General features: G+C 46.8%; 3 protein-coding genes across 3 annotated transcripts; 2 read left to right on the top strand and 1 right to left on the bottom strand.

Moving 5' to 3' along the window:
• Positions 1-2409: 2409 nt before the first annotated feature.
• LOC139837704 (uncharacterized) lies at positions 2410-3212 on the top strand. Its single transcript, XM_071827008.1, has 4 exons — positions 2410-2513; positions 2615-2684; positions 2791-2898; positions 2990-3212. Exons 1-4 carry the CDS (start codon positions 2455-2457, stop codon positions 3149-3151), a joined length of 399 nt encoding a protein of 132 aa, XP_071683109.1. The 5' UTR covers positions 2410-2454; the 3' UTR covers positions 3152-3212.
• A 6691-nt stretch (positions 3213-9903) lies between these two features.
• Positions 9904-11054, top strand: LOC127345326 (uncharacterized). The gene has a single exon (XM_051371789.2). The coding sequence runs from the start codon at positions 10014-10016 to the stop codon at positions 10884-10886; it is 873 nt and encodes a 290-aa protein (XP_051227749.1). The 5' UTR covers positions 9904-10013; the 3' UTR covers positions 10887-11054.
• Positions 11055-17412: 6358 nt separating this feature from the next.
• Positions 17413-21294, bottom strand: LOC127345325 (protein YLS7). Its single transcript, XM_051371788.2, has 3 exons — positions 20574-21294; positions 20146-20423; positions 17413-18858 (listed from the first exon to the last, which is right to left on the bottom strand). The coding sequence occupies exons 1-3, from the start codon at positions 21055-21057 to the stop codon at positions 18061-18063; spliced, it is 1560 nt and encodes a 519-aa protein (XP_051227748.1). The 5' UTR covers positions 21058-21294; the 3' UTR covers positions 17413-18060.
• Between the last annotated feature and the right edge of the window lie 749 nt (positions 21295-22043).

Below are 22043 nucleotides of genomic sequence, written 5' to 3'. Positions count from 1 at the left end.
AAAACAGCATTATGAACAAGCTCATGTCACATTTCAACATAGTACCCGAAGAGGGGGGTGACGCTGAAAAGGCCAAGATGGAGCAGGCCCTCCGCGAGTTTGGCAAGAAGAAGATGGCCGAACTATTCAAGCACCACAAGAAAAGATTGCGCCGCCTTATCAAGGTAAAGAAGACTCCGGACAGTGAGAAGGTAAAAAATCACTGGGACGAATTCGTGAAGTACAGCACGGAGTCAAAAGAATTTAAGAGAAGGTCGGAAATAAATAAGGCAAATGCTGCGTTGAAGCTATATCACCAAATTCTCGGGGTCCAGTGGAAAGCAGGGCTAACCGTCCTAAGTGGCGAGCAGCCGAGGCGGAACCGGCCGATAAAGGGATCAGATTAGGGACACACGGTTGGATCGAACGGTGCAAGGAGTGGTTCTACGGGATTGGGGGAACGTTGGATCCGTAAACAGGGAAGTGCATCTATAAGAAAGCTCATCCAAAGGTTCCCATTGATGCCCTGGAAAAAGCACATAGGGACGTGGAGGCGGGGTTGTTCCAGCCCGAAAGAGAGAACGATGAGCTGACACGCGCCCTTGGGAACAAAGAACACTCCGGACGAACACGAGGCACAGAAGGCTCCGTTCCGTGGAAGTATGGCTTTCCAGCGGAAAGGAAGAGATTTCTGATAAAAGCCATGAGAGGAGGAAGGCAAGGGAAACAGACCGCCCGGCTAACTTAGAGGAGGGTATGAGCACCATGAAAGCCCAATTAACCATGGTAACCCAAGTACTTACATCTCGGATGGCTCGGGGGCAGGCTGTAGATCCTGCATTGCTCAATGCCCTCGCCCGTCGTAATCTCAACCACACCGGAAAAGCAGCGTGGCTTCCTCTCAGCAGGTGGATAATGATGATGATGATGACCAGGTGGTCGAGCCTCCTCGCTACCCCCCCGTGGATGATCTCACTGAGAGCCGTCCTTGTGAGCTGCATGTTAAAGTTTTCAACCTATCCTTCAAGGCGGCGGTCGGCATCCTCTTACCTACAAGGTCTTACCATTGCCGTCCGGTCCAAGACGACTTTGCTGTTGTGATGGTGGATGAAGTGTTGAGAGATTATGAGGGGTTGGTGCTTGAGCACCCCCGAGGTGAAGATGGGGAAATCAAAGAACTGGGAGAAGCCCGTAGAACCACCGTGCAATGGCGGAAGGAGAACATTGTGTTTCCAGGTGAGAAGCCAACAAGCAGCCACCTCCGCCTCCTCCGCCACCTGTGCAGTCTCCTCCGCGTGATGATTCTCCTCTGCACGATGATGATTCCCCTATCCATGACCAGTCTCCTCCGCGTGAAAATACTCCGCCGCCTCCTCCTCCTCGTCAGGAGACTCCGCCGCCTCCACCTAAGCAAAAGAGGAAGCGGTCCGCGGCACCTCCTACAGCTCCGAAGAGATCATCAACTCCAATGAGGGCACAGACTCCAGAGTTGTTACCACATGAGCAGACTGAAGAGCAAAAGGCGTTTCTTGCGCCGAAGAAGATGTTTATTCCACCGCAGAGACGGTGAAGCACTTTGCCGAGACGAGAATGAAGAGACCTGAGCCGAGAGCTGATTATGACCGCTCTCTTGGACAGTCCTCTAGAGCGAGCAAAGAAGCAAAAAGTCGCCCGGCTTGGACAAAGCAGGACATTCAGGCCGTACCCCACTTCATCGTGGAGCCCTATCATGATCCAGAGACGGCATCGATGATCGAACGGGCGGCTAGAGCTCAGGGAGCATCAGTTGAGTACGAAGATTACTATCCAACGGCTCAAGTGGTAAACAAGTATAGATACGGATCTGATCTCGTCAAACCTGGCGAGCTCGCGCGTCTAGGGACTCAGATGCGAAGGTTGCATGACTGGTACCTGAAAGCCTGTCGAAGAGGTGATGCCTACCTCACGGTGTATCTTAGAGATGAGCATTACTTCCGGGGGAAAGACGAGATAAACCTTGAGTTAGAAGAACTGTTTCAGTTATTCAATCAAGACGCCCTCGACAAAGCTGTCATCAGTTGCTACTACCTGTAAGTGATTTATTTGTGTAATTAAGTTTGTAGCTCATTCATTTGCACTAACAATTATCCTCATTATATTCTTTGTGTACGCTATACATTTAATTATGCAGAATGAAGAAGCTGGAATACAAAAGAGGCAAGCTCCTACCGCCGGGGTTCATAGACCCAAACACAGTTCATGAAGTTACGGTTCGAGACTTCGCCAAGGACACAGAGGACAACATCGTAATATTTTTAGAGAAGCAAGCAGACAAAGAGGATATATTCTTTCCCTACAACTTCAAGTGAGTGTTATATATAACATACATTATGCTTGTGCACCTTCCACTTTATTCTCGTAATCATTGAGCTATGCTTGTGCAGTTTCCACTTTATTCTCCTAATCATTGATCTTCACCTTGGAGTCGTAAAAGTCATGGACTCGAAACGTAAAGAATATGCGGAATGGGCGGACATGGCTGCCATCCTCCAGAGGTAGTTTCAATCAATTTCGTATTGGCATCTTCATCTGCTCTAATTCGAAGATATCATCAACTAATCAATTACTCATTTACTCATTATTTTTTGCCGGGCAGGGCTTGGAAACGGTTCATCAATACTGTTCCGGGTAAATGGAAACCGGAGCTTACATTTGAAGATTACCCTGTAAGTAGTACTATATATATAGCTATGTCCGTGAAACTTTATATATGATATTTACTTTCAATACGATGCTTGATTATTAGTTTGATCGAACTATTTTTTCGTAAAGTGTATGAGGCAGGAACAAGGGAATAACTTATGTGGATACTACGTCTGCACCTTCATGCGTGACATGGCCTGTCCCAAGGGTGGGGATGCCCGTATACACCACACTCGTGTACGATAACAAAATTTCACAATTAATCTTAATTAGTACCATCTATTGTATTGAGTTCCATTCATATATTGATCTCCTTTTTTAAATATAGATGACACGCCTGCGGGACACTCTCATAACAGCGGATCAAATAAAAGCAATTCAAGAGGAAATCGCGGGATTCTTTATTACCGAGGTCCTTACCCCAGGTGGAGAGCACTATCGGAAGATCGTGACGGCGGAGGATATTCGTCGAGGAGATGTTGTATTGTAAATATGCATGCATTACGTGTACTGTGTTGACTATGTCGTGTACTGTTGACGATGTCTATATATATTCATGACGATTTTTTGTGGTTTTTTGAATGATATATATGCATTGCTGAAACTCTGCCGCGGCAGAGAAACGCTGGTACAGCCTAAATCTGTGCCGCGGCAGAGAAATAGCAATTCTCTGCCGCGGCAGAGAAACCTAGGCCCGGTTCGTACCACGAACCGGGACCAAAGGCCTTCCACCGCGAGCTCCCTGGCCGCACCACGTGTCGAGGCCTTTAGGCCCGGTTAATCTTTGAACCGGGACTAAAGGGTACCCCCTTTAGTCCCGCCTAATTGGTCCCGGTTCGGCAACCGGGACTGAAGGCCCAAATGGACCGGGCCTATTGCCCCTTTTTCTACTAGTGAATGTATCGAACTTATGTCGGTATTTTAAGACGATCATGTCGGTGCCTTTATCGCCAATGTATTTTTGGGATACTTGATTATATATTTGGTTGCTTTTTCGTCTACGGAAAACATTCTCCCTCTACTTACGGTTGTAGCACCATATTGGTGATACATGATCCACGTGTAACTAGGCAAGGACCACTGGTAGTGAACGTTGGGCGAGTTCATCCAATCGTAGTTTACACGGAACAAAGCGCTGAACCATACGGTTTCACCTACCGCTACGCCGGTTTGATCGTCCCCTCGCAGCAGCATATCAATTAGAACTCAGAGAATAAAAGGTGGATTGTTCTTGTTCAAAGCTAGTAGTACCGCTTTGCCATATTTCCGAAGGAGAGGAGAAGAGCTCTTGGGGTGAGCGAGGGAGCGCGCGTGCCAGAGCGGAAATGCATCCTGAACGTGTCCTCCAAGATTGACCTGAGCCGTCATTTGAAAAGCAAGGAGGAGGAGCGGACGAGTCGGACCTGTGTTCTCGAGTCACGATTAGTTAAACAGATCGGGAGTCGGTGGGTGCGCCGGATCCAATAAGTTGGTGCAGTTGTTTTGTTTTCGTCTACTCCCTCCGTTCACAAATAAGTGTACATCTAGGTTTTTGGATAAGTCAAACTTGTTTAATTTTGACCAACTTATTATCAAAAATTATACGCATATGTGATATTACATTACTATATTATGAAACTACATTTCAAGGTGGATCTAGTGATACTAATCTAGTGTCATAAATGCTGCTACTTTTTCCTAAAAAGGTGGTCAAATGTAATAAAATTTGACTTATCAAAAAACCTAGATGTACAGTTATTTGTGGACGGAGGGAGTACGCACCCTCAGCTAGATAGAGTATGAATTACAGAATTAGAATAGGTACACATGTGTGTAGGATATGGAAATGGATGGATGTTGAGCTACGGAGTTGGGATTTGGCCTGGGAGACCTGCCAGGCTGGCAGAGAGATTTTAGATAGATGAGAGGGTCAAAGGGCAATTAGATCCTTTCTAATAAATTCTAGTCAGCTCGCTATAAGGATTAAAATATTATATTATTGCTTAGTTGGAGGAGAGAGAGGAGGAGAGAGAAGAGGAGCGAGCTCTTAGGCTAGCCATAGTGCTAGTATCATGGCTAGTATCATGCACATTGGTCCCACAAAAATACTGATGTGGCAGCTAATTAAGGAGGAGAGAGGAGATTAGAGTACTCCCTCCTTCACAGTTTATTAGGCGCGCGCGTACCCCTAGGTCGTTAATTTAACCTATATATTTTAAATTATATAATGTAAAAATTATATCATTAGAAAGTAGAACATCTAAACTTTCTAATGATATAATTTTTATAACATATAACTAATGCTAACTTGATCAAATTTGCGACCTAGGGGTACGCGCGCGCCTTATAAACTGTGAGAGAGGGAGTAGCATATGTAGATACTGTATCATAGCGCATGTCACAAGAAAAGTTAATGCCAAACAAATATTGTGCACAAATTTGCATTGAGATTCTAAAAAGCAATAAATATAGCATGACTATGATACTAACCACTATAGAGATAGTATCATACACAAGTATCATATGCATGATAGTACTACATGATACTTACCACTATGACCAGCCTTATGCAAGAGCCAGCTCTAGCACGTGCTCCTTAGCACTTTGTGAGAGTGAAATATGGGCCATACATTGATAAAATACTAAATTTTTATAGCTCACTATTGTATATGTTGGCTCTAAGTTAGCTATAGATGATATGACACTTGGCTTATAACCAGCAGCTAGTTATACTATTGAACTTGCTCTAAAACGCAGCGACCGCAAGGGACGCCGCAGCCGCGCATATTGAGTGAAAGTCTTTTTTTCAACTAGTTTGTTCTGATTACCTTCTGCCATAACCCATCTTCATTTTCCAGCTTCCAAATCCATTTACAAAGTAAACTAATATTTTTAACAATAATACTCGTAGCCCCTAAACCTCCCAGATCTTTGGGTTGACACACATCAGTCCAACGACGAACTCCTTGTATTTTTCTGCCAAAGTAATCTAGCTCTAAAGAAGTCATATCAATTAACTACTCCCTTAGGAACCGTAAAAAAGACATCATAAAACTTGTAACATTACACACACAAGTTTAAACTAGAATCGATCTAGTATCAATCGAAATTAAATCCCCTTTCAAAAAAACAGCCTTCTTCCCAACCTTTTCCTCCAAGTCTTTCTAATCACTATTAGCTAATATCTTGTAATGCATCGGTACCACTAGGTACCTAAACAGAAATTACCATTTTTCTGCATTAGTTCCCCAAAAGAGATTTGGCTGCACCTCCATTGTTGTTAGCACTTGTAGGCTCTCGTGCGCGGTTATTGAAATCCTCCACAAACTTGATATGGACCAGAGGAAGTTAGCATAATTGGATCCGTCATTGTTATCCCACACTTGTCATGCCCCCGAAATGTATCTCCTTAGGCATGGTGCTCTCCGATCAAATCACACTTATAAGGATACAATAAATTAAACACCACACATTTATGCACAAGTCGAGCAAAAAAGATGGATGTTGACATGGGCATGGCCCTTTAGGTGCCCTACATTAACATACCTGGTGTGGAGTAACCAGAGGCTCACCTGACGACCTGCTAAAGATCAAGAAGCTCAAGACAATATGGGAATCATCAGGAACTCAAGGCCCATATTTCTGGCATGTGGAACAAGGACATACCCAAGATAGAAAACCTTAGAGTTCGCATCCAACTTGTAACCGACCTTTACACGATACCTGAGAACTAGCCTCCTTTATATGGGTTGGGAGGGATTGCTGGTAGGAGGATTTTTGATACAGATGGAGATAACTAGAGAGACAACACCGAGACAACACCATATCCATCACGGTGACCTTGTAACCATCATCATCATCATCAATCAATCAAGAACATATACGAATGAAGTAGGTTTTTACCCTCCGGGGGTCTGAACCTAGGAAAATCGTGCCTCCTTTTTTTCTTTTTAGCGGACGAACTCGCCAGCGCACGTTCTTCCCTAAAACCCAAATCCAGAAACAATTGGCATTGCCATGAAGACCCCACGTCATGTGTACACAAACACTAAACATTCAAGCTCATATATACTCCCTCCACCCACAAATAAGTGTATGTTTAAACATGTATTATGCAAAACATTATTATCTTAGACTAACACCTATAAAAAATAGAAGCATTTATAGCACTAAATTAATATTACTAGATTCATCTTGACATGATAATATAGTGATTTTATGTCACATATGTTTCTATTTTTTGTAAAACTTTGGTTAAGTTTGAAAAATGTTAGACTTTTGAAAAAAAAAAGTACACTTATTCACGCACCGAGGGAGTAGGTCACACGGAAGAAAAAGCCGAGGCTCAAACCTAGCCACGGTGGGTGAAGGATCGAAGACCAGGTTGAGCATGGGTTTAGAGCCCCTCAAAGTGTAACCTGCAAAAGAGCGGATGCAGGCCGGAAGAATCATGTTTTGCAGATCGAAATTTGCTCGCGCATACCACATATGGCAAAATCGTGTTATGTTTGACTTTTGATCATTACATACATACAAAAGTGCGGCATTTATGTACAAAATGCGCCCTAAAATGGAGGTGGTGAATGCAGTAGAGCGGCAGGTGAAACGGCGGATGGGGGAAAGGGTATCGACCCACATCGGCCGCTCTGACCCTGATATGTAGCGGTGGATGCGGGCTAGAAATAGGACCCGACATATATTTTGCGAGACCCAAAACAATGTCCAAACCCTTAAAACTGTCCGCAAATGCGTTGCAGGTTAGGGTTTAAGGCCTTAAGGGGTCTTGTTTTAGCCGAGCATCTCAAGCATGCAGTTAACCAAAGAGACCCACATATAGAATTGGAGATGAAAATGTGCATTGTTCTTGTTCGAAGCTACGGCCGCTTTGCCAGGTTTGCCGATGGAGGAGAGGAGCTCTTGGGGTGAGCGAGGGAGCGCGCGTGTGGGACTGGATCCTCGTCGTGTCCTCCAAGCTTGACCCGAGCGCCGTCGTTTGAAAAGCAAGGAGGAGCGGCCGAGTCGGACGTGTGCTCTCGAGTCAGGAATAGTTAAACGCATCCAGTCGGTGCGCGCGCCGGATCTAGCTAGGTAGTGCAGTACTCCACACATTCGCGCGCGGGTGGCTAGATATGTTTATCCATTAGAACAGGTGCACATGTATGTAGTTTACGGATTGATGTCCAGCTATGAGAGGAGGAGATGGGTGACCGTGATGGCCAAAGGGCAAGTAGTCCCTCTCGTAGCCGTCGTCCCAGGGCAAGTAAACGCAGCCGCGACCATCCACAGCGACGCCCCGCGGCGGCGCACGCAACGCAGGCACGTCCCCACGCCACCGCCAAGGGCCAAAGCCGTCGCCTCGAGCCTGGCACGCAGCCGCACGTGCTCACCTGTCGGCCCCTCGCCGGACCCGGTGACCGGCAGAGCGGAGCGGCGGACAGGATGAGGATAGACACCCCTCGCCAGATGCCGCGGCATATCCCGTCCAATTCCATTTCCCGCGACGCGCGCCGCTGCATGGCCCCGGACCCGGCCCCGGCCGCGAGAGGGTATATCCTGCCTGTCTGCTAAGCCACCATGCCACCTGTACTTTCTTTCCGGAAAGTTTCCACCAGAAGACGCTCCGCCTAATCGCGCTACCCAATCGACCGCCGAATATGCTCAATCCCTGAACCGTTCACGGTCAAGGAGGGTCACCAACATCTAGTAAACGCTTTCTACAACAGCTGGGTTGCTGGCCTGCTGCTGTCACCCACACACAAAATTACTACAACCCTAACCAGCATCACTAGTAGTAGAAATATCATGGATATACACGTCATCATACCAGCATCATACCCTTGGCGTAATACCAGTAGCTTGTGGTAACATCCAGCATCTGCAACATCGTCATACCTTAATAACAATACGGATACACACAACAATAAATAAAAAACTAAGCAATTTAAAAGTCTTGCTATGGTATTCCAGCTCTACCAACAACAACACATCCATCACCAAGACAACACCTGAACTCCATACTCTACAAAAACGATACCTCCAAGATGTGAACAATGCATAAAACTGCCGTCGCCCGCACAACGTTTCTTAGGTTTCACCATGGAGATAATCCCTGCTCTCAAAATAATGCCTTCAATAAAGGCCATTATCAGGTACACCAATTAAGGCTAGATCTTGAAATTTTACACCGAAAGGTAATACTCCAAACTTCACCCTTGCTGCCGCCCTCACTTGCACATTGCTGGTGTGAAACCTACAACACCAAGCAAGTCCCTCAATAGCATTGAGACTCAAACCTCTATTGCTATTTCCTCAATACGGCTTTCATGATATTTCCCGCCTCTGATTTTACCAGGAACCAGAATATCATCTAATTGCAACATAGAACAAAGCTTCGCGCCGCTCCCTCTAAAAGCAAATTATCAAAATAAAAGCAGACACCCGGGGAGGAGAGAAACTGACAAAAAGCAAAAAAGAGAGCGCCAGGCCGCCAGACACAGAGCAGATCATCGACAGGCAGAGGCACAACCCGAAGCCAGGGCCTAGTCGCGTCGCCGCCACCAGGGCTCCGTCCGCAGCTCGAGCGCCGCCCTGGGATCCCGATGCCCAGCCCTGCCTTGCCTCGTGGCCAGCTCGAAACAGATCCATATCAGCTTGCCCCGTGTAGATGTCGCCGGAGCCCTCGTCGTGCCTGGCCGGACCACCTGCACAAATGTTATGAATTTACATTTTTATTAATATGAACAAAAAATCATGAGATTTCGCGGCAACCGAATTTTCCGATGTCATCCCGTAAAAAAGATTGACACCAGAAAAAAGAATACGTTAGCTATACCACGTTTTCGACGCTGATGTGGACGTTCCATTTGCACGATCGCACGAGTTTACATTTCACAATCTTTGAAACACTGTAACAGCGGCAACCGTGTCGAACCATGGATGGAACTTTTCTGGAAGATAAACGAAGCCAATCAACTTTTCTTTCTGGTTAACATTTGTCAGCCATCGGTCAATCAACTCGCAAACGTGGAACTAATCAATCCATTACCGATTAAATTAGGTTCCGAGGTGACTATTTTGGCCACCTAACCTGGCCCCAAAGCTCGTACCATTGGAGCATATTCCAGCCTAAATCCTCACATCCGGGGTGCAGAAAAAAAATTAGTAAAGGGCGTCACCTACAAACGCAATCACGCAAAGGGTTAATCCGCGGAATAAACCCTTGGGAGCGCCCTCGCCAACCGTCCTATAAAACCAGGGTCCGGAAGCGTCAACCTCTTCCGGGCACCGCATCGCACAACCTTCAACCACAAACGCACGCACAAAAGCCGAGCGCGAGTTAAGCAAGCTCGCCGGCGACGAAGACGACCACGACCATGGCCGTGTACATCCGCCTCGACGACGCCGTGCGCGCGCGCCTCCGCGGGGACGGGGGCTGCACCAGCAGCGGCAGCGACCACGACGCATCCGCATGCCTCTCCGACCTCGTGCAGGCCTTCCTCGAGACGGACCCCGCCGGCGGCGCCGGGGAGGATGGCGCCGGGCCGGCGCCCAAGGGACGCGACTCGGACGACGACGAGGACGACGGAGCGGAGACGGCCGCGTCCGTGCGGGAGCTGCTCGACCCGCCGGCCGCCGACGACCCGTTCCGGATCAGGCTGGCGGCCGCCGTGGCGGCCGCGCTCGACGCGGAGGCGCCGCTGCGGGCGCACGGGGCCGCGTTCCGGCGCGCGGTGATGCGGCGGCTGCGCGCCGCCGGGTACGACGCCGGCGTGTGCAGGTCGCGCTGGGAGGCCTCCGGCGGCCTCACGGCCGGGACGTACGAGTACCTCGACGTGGTCGTGCCGGCCGCAAAGGGCACGAAGAAAACCGCCAGGTACATTGTGGACGCGGACTTCCGGGCCGGGCTGGAGGTGGCGCGCGCGACGGCGGAGTACGCGGTGGTCGTGGCGGCCGTGCCCGCCACGGCGGTGGTCGCGCGGGAGGATGCCGTGGGCCGCGCCGTGCGGCTGGCCTCCGACGCCGCTCGCCGCTCCCTCCGCGCGCACGGCCTGCACGTGCCGCCGTGGCGCAAGACCCGCTACATGCTCGCCAAGTGGCTCGGGCCCTACAAGCGCTCGCCGTCGTCCGCCTCCTCGCAGGCCTCCGGGGCAATGCCGACGCCCGGCGCCACCGGGATGGACATCAAGTGCCGCGCGGTCGGCTTCTTCCCGTCGCCAACCGCCGCGCCGGCCGCCAGGATCAAGTAGCAGCCCCTCGGCGCGCCGCTGCCCGCGTCCCGGCCGGTGATGACCATCATTAATTAATTAATTAATGTAGAGAGAAGCTGGATCAGCTCGAGCTGGTCTCCAATTCGTTTTTTTTTTTGTACATAATTTTTTGGCCGAGATTATGAAAAGAGCAAACTGTTCTTGCAAGCACGGAGTCATTAAACTATTGATTGATCTTCACTTGAAAATAAAATAAAGGCGCAAAAAGTGAACCGCAGAAAGAACGAGAGATCACCAAAAGGAAATGGAGAAATGGTGTACGCGGCGGGCAGGTGTAGCCGGATGAGCATGGGTCGAATGATGGCACTACTTTAATCGGCGGTGGTTGTCGGCGACGAGATCCTAATATACAATGCAATCAAGCAAGCAAGCGAGATTATATATGTTATCTTACACGAATCACGCGAGATAGAATTTGCAGTGTGATCACCCGTATGATATCTTGTCATGGCATTGCAGCAGTAGGATCTTCATAAGCACATGGCCGCCGTGTTAGCATGGAGTAGCGTTCACGAAATATTCTACGCACCCTCTCATTACATATCAGGCTTAATAATAAGATTAAGGAGGAACTTGCATTGACATATACCTTAAAGCACTTCTTCTTCAACCCCCACCCCCTAACCCTAGCTGCCACCCTCGCCATTTTCTTCCTAGCTGCCACTGGGAAAAACCCACACAACGGGAAAACAGTGGCATGCCTTCTTCATGGACGGTGGGTTTCGGCGCGATGTTGCGGATCTCGGGGAGGCAATCTCGGCGCATATCGGTGGCCACAATGGTAGTACCGATGTTAACGAGCTAGGAGGCCATGGCATGGTCAGGCTTCATGGCGCAACAGCTTGATGGTGGCGGCACCGAACTTCAGTTGGTGGCGATCTAGCCGGTTGCGGGTTTGGGGCGACGTGGCTACCCTGAAACAGGAGCCTTACTTGGTCATGGCGAACAATAGTAGCTCCTGCTCGTTGCTACCTTGTTTACGGCATCGTTGTTGCAACCTTCGTCTCCTTGTCCAAGTTACTCCGAGGGATATTCTAGATCTGGTTCTCCCGGATTGAACGATAGCGACGCATGGCACCGTTCTCTCTTTAGGGACATCGTTTTTGGAATAGATGCTAGCCGGAGGGGCTCAGAGGCGGAGCAACGTGGTTCTTACCGCGTCGACAATAGCGGTTCTCGGTCGCGTGCCACCGCAGAGTCTCGATGGAGGACGTATGTTGGGGCACGCTTATAGGGAGGAGGCGTCATCAGCAGTATCGGCGAAGTTTATGCGGATCTTAACAATGAAGATTAGTTCGATGGCGGTGACGACATCTGTAGTGTGTGCTCGAGGTGCTCCCTAATAGTCTCGTAAAACGGATGAGCTCTCTCGTTTCATCTAGATGGCGGTGATCACGGTGCTAGCTGATGGAGGGATTTCATTTTGTTCCAAACATAATGCTCTGTTGACATGATCTTCATTCATTGTTTGGTTTGTTGGTATTGCTTGTAGGCTTCAAATTTTTTGATGTGTGATCTTTAACCGTTATTTGTTAAATAAATTAATAAAAAACGATGTGTGCATCTTTTCGATGTGTCTCATCCGCCATTTGAGAAAAAAAAAAACAATAGCGATAAGCGATGCTGCTGGTAGTAGCAGGGACTGGACACTGGAGGGCAGGATAAGGAAAAGGTGATTGGGATGGAGGAAATAATTGTCAGGATGGTCCAGGGTTAGATGGATAACGTACTAGCGAGTAATGGGGGCTAGCGACGAGGCCTGTCCACTCGAGGGCTCGTCGTCTAGCTCCAGCTTCTTCACACATGCGCCATGCGCGGGGCCCGGCGCCTCACTGTTCAATCCGTCGTCGATCACTGAAACCAGAGCAGCGGAATCGTCGAGCTGACGAGGCTCCAATCTACTCGTCTCTGATCGGTGTGAGAGGTTTTCATGGACCATGTATGTATGCTAATCTAATCTGCGATGAATGAACCGATCGTCGTGTGATCGCTTTCCAATGGTCCTCCTGCCCGTCGGTGAAGTGGCCACGTGTAGTAGGCTCTGGTTCTCCGCTCAACCAGTGACATCTCGACTGCCGATTGTTAACCTCCAGTTTTAGCCAGATTGATTGCATAAATGATTAATTATGGTTTTGGGTCAAGCCAGATGTGTGTAGGCTAGCCGTAGTGGTAGTATCTTAGCTAGTATCATGCACATTGATCCCACAAAAATGCTAATGTGGCAGCTAATTAAGGAGGAGAGATGAGATTAGAGTATCGTAGGTGGATACCGTATCATAGCGCATATCACGAGAAAAGTTAATACCAAACAAATCATGTACATCAATTTTTATTGAGATTCTAAATAGCAATAAATATAGCACAACTATGATACTACTCCATGATATTACTCACTATAAAGATAGTATCATATATAAGTATCATATGCATGATACAACTATATGATACTTAGCACTATAGCCAGCCGTAGAGAGATGACCATATCTCAATCTCACCCATATCGACCAGCTGGGTCAAGCCAGATGTGTGTAGCCGTGGTGTTCATTGCTCCCGGGGATGCCAAATGTCTGCTCTACGCGATGATATTTTTCTCGCATTTTTGTGAAAGATAGATTCAGGTATGATGAGGTCGAGGCAGTGGGCTTTTTCATCCCCCCCCCCCCCCCCCACCCTCGCCTCCTCTCTGGCTCTCCTTGCCTTGAGAATGGCCACTCGTCTGCCTGCTTCCCTCCTTCTGTGGCCTCGCTGGCCGGAGTGACTGGTAGAGGGGAGGCCGAGCCCTTTGTACATACAATAGTCTAGGTCTACCAGTCGTTCCCCTAGTGGAGCTAGCTTTATGTCGAGGGGGTCTTAGTCAATGGTGCACCCGAGCTGCGTCAGCTAGCCCGCGGTGGTGCTTCTCCTATCCATGGAGCTTCGGTGGTCGGAGCCGGAGTTGCAATGTCACTTTCCAATAAGCTCGAAGTGCAGCCTCTAGATCTAGAGGTCAAAGATGGCTACGGTGTCGGTTCTTGGCGATTTCTTCTTCAGCGGTGGTATATGTGTGCTCCTGATCCTTGTGGTCGGTCGTGGTGGCGGGAGGAGGAGGATGATAGGGGTACGAGTACGACCCATGCGAGGTGGAGGTGGTGGTGCAAGGCGGTGGAATCTGCAATCTCTGCAGTAGCCTCCAAAGAATGGTGCAGGCTCCCCGCTGCTATCATCGGCCAAGTGTGGTCCTGCTGCACTCGAGTTAGGGCTAGCTCGAATTTCTTTGTCCTCCATCGGACGATCTTCGATGGCTTTCGGTGCAACCGAGCAAGTCCAAACCTCCCCAAGTTGTTGTATCCCCGGCGGAGGTGTGGATGGCCGTGAACGCGAGCCCATTTTCATCGGCGGCGACCTCGGACTCGTGTTTCTGCGAGAACCTTTAGGGTGCTTAGTGCAAAATATCTGAACTGCGATGTAATTTTGTTTTTCTTTGAGGTCTTTCTTGTAAAAGTTTGCACAGGCCATTGAATGCAGGTTCCAGGCCCTTCTGGACTGTTCAAAAAACAGAGGTAGGATGCGATCCATTGGCTGGTAGAGGAGCGTGCCCACAGATTTGTTCGTCTTGGGCGTGAAGGAACGCAAGTTAGGCTCGTCCACAAACCCACCACTGAGATATCTGCCAATCGTGTGTTTGGAGAGCACGTATCACGCGTTTGGACAGGCCTGGAACACACAACGACATGGACACATGGCACGTGTTCAATTATAGGCATGGTGATAGCGCAGCCTTGACGTGACAAAATGGTGACAGCATGCTGGCTGGCCAGAGATGAAAAATGCCCGGTCAAAATGCAGATGAAATCTCTGCCTGGCGACAATCTACACGGGTGGTCGTTATACGACTACAGGATTTGGAGGGCTTCGATCACATACTACTGTAATATATATCCATGGGTTTAGCCCGTGTTGAACTTGTCTTTTTTCTTTATTTTATTTATTGTTGTTGGAACTCTTCAGAATTTGGACCAGGGATTTGCTTACAGATTTTTTTGTTCCGCGGAATAATATACTGCTACTATTTGACTGCTGTAATATATATCCATGGGATTTGCATTCTACTTTGGCCTTTGTGTGAGGCACGTGTTTGTTTGCGGTGACGATTCTGACCATACATCCCGTTTGCTGTCGTTTGGCAAGAACGAGCATATACTAGTGGCACATGTTGATCTCATACCAAGCAGTAGTTTCGGCATGAAATTCTGATAAGAGCAGCCACCCTGATTTGTACTAGCAGTAGCTAGGTAAGCTGAATGCATAATAAGCTTGTAGACTATTGACACGTTGTTCCCATGGTTGCCGAAAAGAAGAGCAGACATGATCCGGTGGTTCTGTGCTAGGGCATAAACTAACCCTAAAAGATAACAACGCGTTTCAGTGCAAAAAGAAAACTGAAAGAGAAGTAATGCCACGATGACAGGTGGTTTCATATCGTACCAATCTTATGTGATATGATAGTTTATCTTTTGGAGAGATCTTTGAGGAAGAGATGGCATGGAGGCAAGGGCCAAGTGGCATATTCCAAGCATATATAGAAACCTAACAGATGAGATCAAGACGCTCAGATGACCACCGAGATAAACTATATTATCTTCCTCCCAGGAACAAATTGACGTTAGTGACTAAGAAGGGTCACAAGTCACGGGAACATTGTTTAGTCTCCTGGGGTCTTGATGGGAATATAATTTGTTTGGAGCCCTGTAATTTCTTTCCATTAACTCTCTTTTTCATGGTGAACGGAAAGATAGCCAAGATCTTTCATGTCAAGACGATACAATCATGGAGTTGTTAGGAGAAAAAAAAACGAGACCCATGGACACTAGCACTCGGTGCATATTTTTATAGAAGATGCTAAATAAGTCACAAACCCACGTCCAATGAGATTTTCCGAGGCAGCCACTAACTCGAGCTAACCATTTGACCCTCCGTTCATTCTCAGGGGTTGTTAAGAGGTAACAGTTGAGGAGCCTATTTGGTGCTTGGTATTTTACACTTCATTGGAGTATTGAATTACTGGCTACATCATGCTTGCACTTGTTGATCAAATTATTACACATTAAAAAGATAAAGGCTCCCACAAGAAAATCGCCGGGCAGAAGAAAGCGTGTGCCAAATCTTGAGGTAGGCCATTTTCATCGGTCGTTTGTCTTTCACAGCATATAAAGGTTTCAGAAACGCCTAGATGTACCAGCTTGACTTGTTGGTAGCAGTAAACGAGTGACATGCACATACAAGGCTTCAGCGTTCAAATTTTCACTAACCAAAAGCAACCTCTACCAAGCTAATAAGTACTAATAAAATGCTGCCCGAAGAAGTTGAACTTTTTTTTTTTTTTTGAAAGGGGGCCGAAGCCCCACTCTCTACATCAAAGCAATGCTTTCAACAAAGATCTGCCAAAGACATACATCACAAAACCCGAAGCCACCACTCAACACTTACAAACCCAACAATGCCCTTATACCCAAAAAAAAAACAGAAACCAACAGGTATTGGGGGCATCTCTGAGTCACCCTATGTGTGTTTGTTGAACTAATGTGTGATTGTTGTCTGTTTGTCAACAACAGACAAATCTAAACAAGACCAACATTATATGTGCACTTTCTACAATCAATATCTGATATAATCAACAAAAAAGCAACCTCTACCAAGCTAAACAAGTTGTAATAAAATGCTGCCGGAGAAAGTTGGACTAGTGTGTGCGTTTGTTATACCATTTTCAACAACGGAGCAACTTCATAATACTCTAGACATATCTAAGAAAGCACAACATCATATGTGCACTTTCTACAATGAATATCTGAATATAATCACATCAAAATGGTGGCAAGAAAATAACAATATTTGGCACAGAACAGAAATTGCAATTCCATCCCAGCAACTTGCAAATACTCAGGCAGAGCTCTTAACATCTTGAGCCATAGGGTATTCAGTTCCACAAAATTCAGCGATAAATTGTTTTGTGTGCCAATATCTCCAGACACATATGAATTACTCACCTTTTTTCCACCATTGCTCAAGCAGCCTCCCCTCCCAACCAACCAAAAAAGAATAATGATCTTCTTAATCTCCATTCCCCATCTCAGTTGTCATACACTCCTAATATGTATTTGTTTTTGTATATGCGTTTAAAGCTGCAGTCATTCCTACTCATGGTATAACATCACAAGCAATCTCATATGCACCAATGTTTAGCAGTGTTGCAGATCATACTGCATAATTGCAAGTAACCAGCAAGTTTTTTTCTTCGCACAAAAAAGAGTAAGAAGGCATTTGTATCAGGTCTTGATATTAGGCCATTTCCGTTAGACATTTGTCTTACAGAGGGTAATTCAAGCTTTGATATTATATCCTTCCCTTGCAATATGTATACAACGGTTTTAGAAAATCCTAGATGCACCAGCTTGTTGCCAGCAGTAAACAAGTGGCATGTATATTACACGGCTTCAGAGTTCAAAATCCAGCAACCAACAGCAACCTCTCCAAGCTAAGTACTAAAATGATTCCGAAGGAAGTAGGACCAGTGTGTGTTTGTTATACCGTTTCTTCAACAACAGAACAATATCATAGTACTGGACACATCTAAGCAAGAGCAAATACATGTGTGCTTTCTACAATCAATATTTGCATATAATCATAATACAATGGTGGCAAGAGAAGAACATTATTTGGGCAAAAGAGAAATTGCATTTCCCTCCTAGCAACTTGCAAATACTCAGTCAGAGCTCGTAACACCAGTTTGAGCCATAGGGTATTCAGTTCTACAAAATTTGGCGACAAATTGTTTTGTACGACAAGGTGCCAGGCAAAAAATATGGCCACTATCTCCACCCTTTTCCATACCTCTTGCAAGGGATTGGGAGTTTTGGACTCGAAGAGCTAAATCTCATGCCCAACACCCTCCCACCATCCCAACCAACCAAAAAGAATCTCCTCTTAACCTCCCAGTCCTATCTCAAGTGTTGTCAAGCACTCCTAATCTGTTTTTTTTTTTTTTTTTGCATCTAAGACTGTATTCCTTCCTATTTGTGGTAAAACAACAACATCGCAAGCGATCTCATGTACACTGATGTTTAGCAGAGTCACAGAACGTACCGCGTAGTACCAAGTTATGAGCAAACATTTTTCTTCAGCTGCTATCTCCCTCAAATTCTCTTCGTATAGTCTCAAACAACATCTCGTTCCATGTATCGACAGGTCCTGGCATGCACCAATGTAGACAATCCTGAGGTGGAGGTTTTCCATCTGGCCCTCTCTGAGTCTTCTTGTTTGGGTCAGGACTTCTGTACGGGCCAGGATGACCGTCAGCTCTCAAGGCAAAGGGTTCAGTTATGTCCATCAATTTCAATTTGGAGCTATGTTTCCCAGAATTCTGCACTGCCTTTCTGAAGCTCGCGACTTGTTTTCCATACATTGTATCTGTGAACCCATTCCTCACCACCTCATCCAAGGGCTTAACCTTCCCGGTGCATGATCCACCAGTGTTCCATGCCCCACCTTCGTAATGATCTGGCGAGAATGTGCGCAGAACAGCTATACCTGTGAAATTTGGGTTAGTCGCCAAAGCAGTCAGGCAAGTCTCGACTGAGATTCCAAAGGCATCAATGTTGTTGATCTGCATTTCTCCAGCTTGACGAGGCCACCAGAGCTGCCCTCCGACAACATTGCCATTCAGGATATAGGCTGATCGTTTGGCGAACCAATGTCCAGATGAAAGGACAAGTACATCAAAAGTTGGGATATGTTCCATGAACGTCTCATCTGCTATATCCAGGAAAACCTTATCAAGACCCTTAGGAGCAATCCCCACAGCTTCACTTGATCTGTGTACTAACCAAGAAGACCAGATGCGGATGATAGTTGTTGATGTTGACCTGAAGATCCACCTGTTCCACTTGCGGCTGCCACGATTTACTGGGGTTTCTACCTGTCAAAAGGGGAAGAAAAAATTGCTATCAACATAAAAAATCAAATAATATGTTGCTCTAGGAAATAAGCTACAGATACATTCAATATGGGATCACAGAGTTGATAAGGTCGATCTAAACCTTAAGCCAGTACATCGAAGAAAGCCAATTCAGATGTGTTTCTGTTACATAAGAAGTCATACATAATGACAAAGCAACAAAGCATCAAAAACTAATAATATGGTTTAATATTAGAGATATACTTTGCAAGTGGAAGATTTCCCAAAATGTGAGGGGCCTTATAACTTGACAAAGTACACAGTTTCGAGCAATAATATCTCAAAAACATCCTCTGACTAGATTATGTAAGAGATGTGATGAGAAACACCAATCAGTATAGTGAAGTTGCAAAAGATGCCTGTCAGGCATACGATGAGAAACAACTAGTTTTGCTTTTACACTTTCACCGCAGGAAATTATTTTGCCCCTCTTCTGCCCATCAGCAGCTGTTCTGATGCTTTGATAAGCTTCTCACATGAGCTGGTATCACGATTTAATCAAATTATTTATTTCACAATAACTCAAATTTCCTTGGTTGATCATCAACAGAGAGATAAACCTGAGCAAATGATTGGGGAAGGCACCTGGATGCCTAATTCAGGGTGGGCAAAGTTGAATTTCGCTGCTAGCTTTTGGGAAGAAGGAAAAAAAGGGTGCGTGGGGAGGCATTCTCAGAAATAGTGAAGGCAAAGTGATCATGTCTGCTTGGGGTGATAGATCACTGTCAGTCGGCGGAAATAGCTGTAAGTATATGCTAGGCCACTCTGCTTAGAAAATGATTGTGCATCTCTGATTGCCCAGCTAAATGCTTCGGGTGCCAACAAATCTGCTTGTGCCAGGACTGTGGAACACATAAAAGGTTCCACTGTCCTCTTTTCCAGGTTGTGTTGTTTATAAAGTCAACAGAGAAGGGAACCGTGTGGCTCATACTCTGGCCAGGTAGGAAATAGCATGTCGTGTTGGCATGTGGTGATTGATTCAAACCCTCCCTGCGTGGAGGATTTGATCAATCAGGTTTGTATGCAAAACGTTGTTCCATTATTTAATAAGCCTAAGTTCAAAAAATAAAACTCAATGCTAAATCAATCATCAAAAGGTCTTAGATCTTGTAGATAACTTAATCAGTTTTCAGGAAAAATAATTCATGTCACTAAAGTTGGTCACAAACAGTAACTGGCAAGCTACCTCCGGGTAGGCTAATTACAGTGAGAACATAAATCATTGATAGTATGAGAGAAGTATCTCACCTGCCACAGAATGCAAAGGAGGGACTCCATCTGATTTCGAGCAACCGAGTCCCCAACAAAGGCAAGCGTCTTGCCTCTCATCAACTCCAAGAACTTGCTTCCATCAAAGCGTGGGAGGACGCACTGCTCAGGTTTCCATCTCCAAGCCTCGTAGTCCTTGTCCGGCCGCCCATTTCCCTGGCAGTTCTGCATCTGCGTAATAATAGGGCAAGAGTTGTTCGTGTACAACGGCCCGGACGAATCAAGAACCCACTCCCCGCGGTACAGATCGCAGGTACCTGCACAAATAACACCGGTCAACCCGCCGTATCCGCGCCATGCCCTTATCATGAATAAATCAGTGTAGTGCAGTCACAAAACAGCATTTCATTTACTGTACTGTAAGATGTTGTGCAGAAATTTAAAAAGGTAATTAGCTGAAAGCTCACCTTGATCAGGCCTTTGGGAATCACTGGATGAATCTGGTGCGCCAGGGATGGTCCCCTCTTCGATTTTCGGCGTGGCATCATCTAAAACGACTGGATCCAGTATCTTGTTACCGACCGCAGCTGGATCCGATGCTGTGTCGTCGGACTCTCGTGCATTCAGAGAGGCTTCGCTCGAATTCAGGGTACCCCCACTCTGGTCACTGCGCGCGGCCAAGGGTTCCTGGCCACCCTGCAACTCTTTCTCTGATAATGGAACAGCAATGGTAGAATCATTGTTCCCATCGATGGCTGCATCGTACCCCTTCGGGTCACTGGGTCTGACGGTGAGGTACTCGTGTATCGATGCCCCGGGCAGGGGCGATCCCAACGAGAGCGAGATCACCACCAGGGCCAGCAGCAGCGCCAGCGCGGACAGCACGACGGTGGAGAGCCACCGCCGGATCCCGCCGGCCCCGGCCGGGGCCTTCTTCCCCGGCAAACTCATGGCCGCATCCGATCCTCCGGGAGCCCCTACGATTCAGGGGACGGATCCAGATGGGGCGCGCCCGGAATCCGTGGACCTCAGTGATCCCTGGGTGACGGAAGGGGGCTCGTACCTCGAAGACCAACGCCCGAAATCGCGGGCGGCGGTGCCGACGAGGTAGATCGGGTACGGCGGTGGCGTCCCCGCGGGTGCGAGGAGCAGCGGCGCCGTTGGAGCTCTGTAGGCGAGGAGAAGAGGAGAGAAAGGTATGAGCGGTGAAAGGAAGTTTACCAGACATTGTGGGCAAGTAGATCGAAAGCGCTTTAGTTCGATCATCAGCCACATGTTATGGTGACTTGACTTGAATACAGGATTTACCGGAGCAATTAAACCTATACAGAGAGTTCCAGAAAATATAAGGGATGGTATTTTAATTTTTTTTTGCAGGAATTGACTTTATTTATTAGCCTACAAAATGGTTGTGCATCCTAGTACTTTTTTCCAAGTGATTGAAAATTGAAGTTATGATATCATGGAATTTAGGTTTTATGTGTTGGGAAGTAATCATATAGCCATCAACAATATCTAGAGCCCATTTGGCACCCATCATTTTATCATTTCATTTGGTAGAGATGGAATGAATGATATTGATGGTATCATTTTATTTGATAAATCCACAAAATGATAGGGTACATAAAGGATTAAGGTTAGGCATAGGATGTAAACCATGGAATTCTCAAATGAATTATGTGACCAATTTCGTGGCAGCCAGCGAACTTAATTTTTTAAATCACGAATGCATATCTTGATGCTAGCTACAAATCATGGAAGCCAAACAAGCCCTAAATACAGTATATTCTATTATATATTCTGGCGACAACTGATGAGCTAAGTAGGTACTCATGCAAGCATTGGTTGAGTAGTAAATGGGGAAATTGAAAGAAAAACTTAAAATTGAGAAACACAATGATTTTAGTTCAAAATTTGTGGAGTAATTTGTTTGGGTT

The sequence above is a fragment of the Lolium perenne genome, chromosome 3 (genome assembly GCF_019359855.2).
Source record: "Lolium perenne isolate Kyuss_39 chromosome 3, Kyuss_2.0, whole genome shotgun sequence".
NCBI lineage: Eukaryota > Viridiplantae > Streptophyta > Magnoliopsida > Poales > Poaceae > Lolium > Lolium perenne.
The sequence above is the reverse complement of the archived record's forward strand: the minus strand, read 5'-3'. Positions and strand labels throughout refer to the sequence as shown.

Excerpts from the sequence above, each read along its gene's own strand:
- LOC139837704 (XM_071827008.1), top strand. The coding sequence starts at position 2,455 with ATGGACTCGAAACGTAAAGAATATGCGGAATGGGCGGACATGGCTGCC. Across the intron at positions 2,514-2,614 it reads ATGGCTGCCATCCTCCAGAG|GGCTTGGAAACGGTTCATCA; the intron begins GTAGTTTCAATC and ends TTTGCCGGGCAG. Across the intron at positions 2,685-2,790 it reads TTACATTTGAAGATTACCCT|TGTATGAGGCAGGAACAAGG; the intron begins GTAAGTAGTACT and ends TTTTTCGTAAAG.
- LOC127345326 (XM_051371789.2), top strand. The coding sequence starts at position 10,014 with ATGGCCGTGTACATCCGCCTCGACGACGCCGTGCGCGCGCGCCTCCGC.
- LOC127345325 (XM_051371788.2), bottom strand. The coding sequence starts at position 21,057 with ATGAGTTTGCCGGGGAAGAAGGCCCCGGCCGGGGCCGGCGGGATCCGG. Across the intron at positions 20,424-20,573 it reads TTCCCAAAGGCCTGATCAAG|GTACCTGCGATCTGTACCGC; the intron begins GTGAGCTTTCAG and ends TTATTTGTGCAG. Across the intron at positions 18,859-20,145 it reads TCCTTTGCATTCTGTGGCAG|GTAGAAACCCCAGTAAATCG; the intron begins GTGAGATACTTC and ends CCCTTTTGACAG.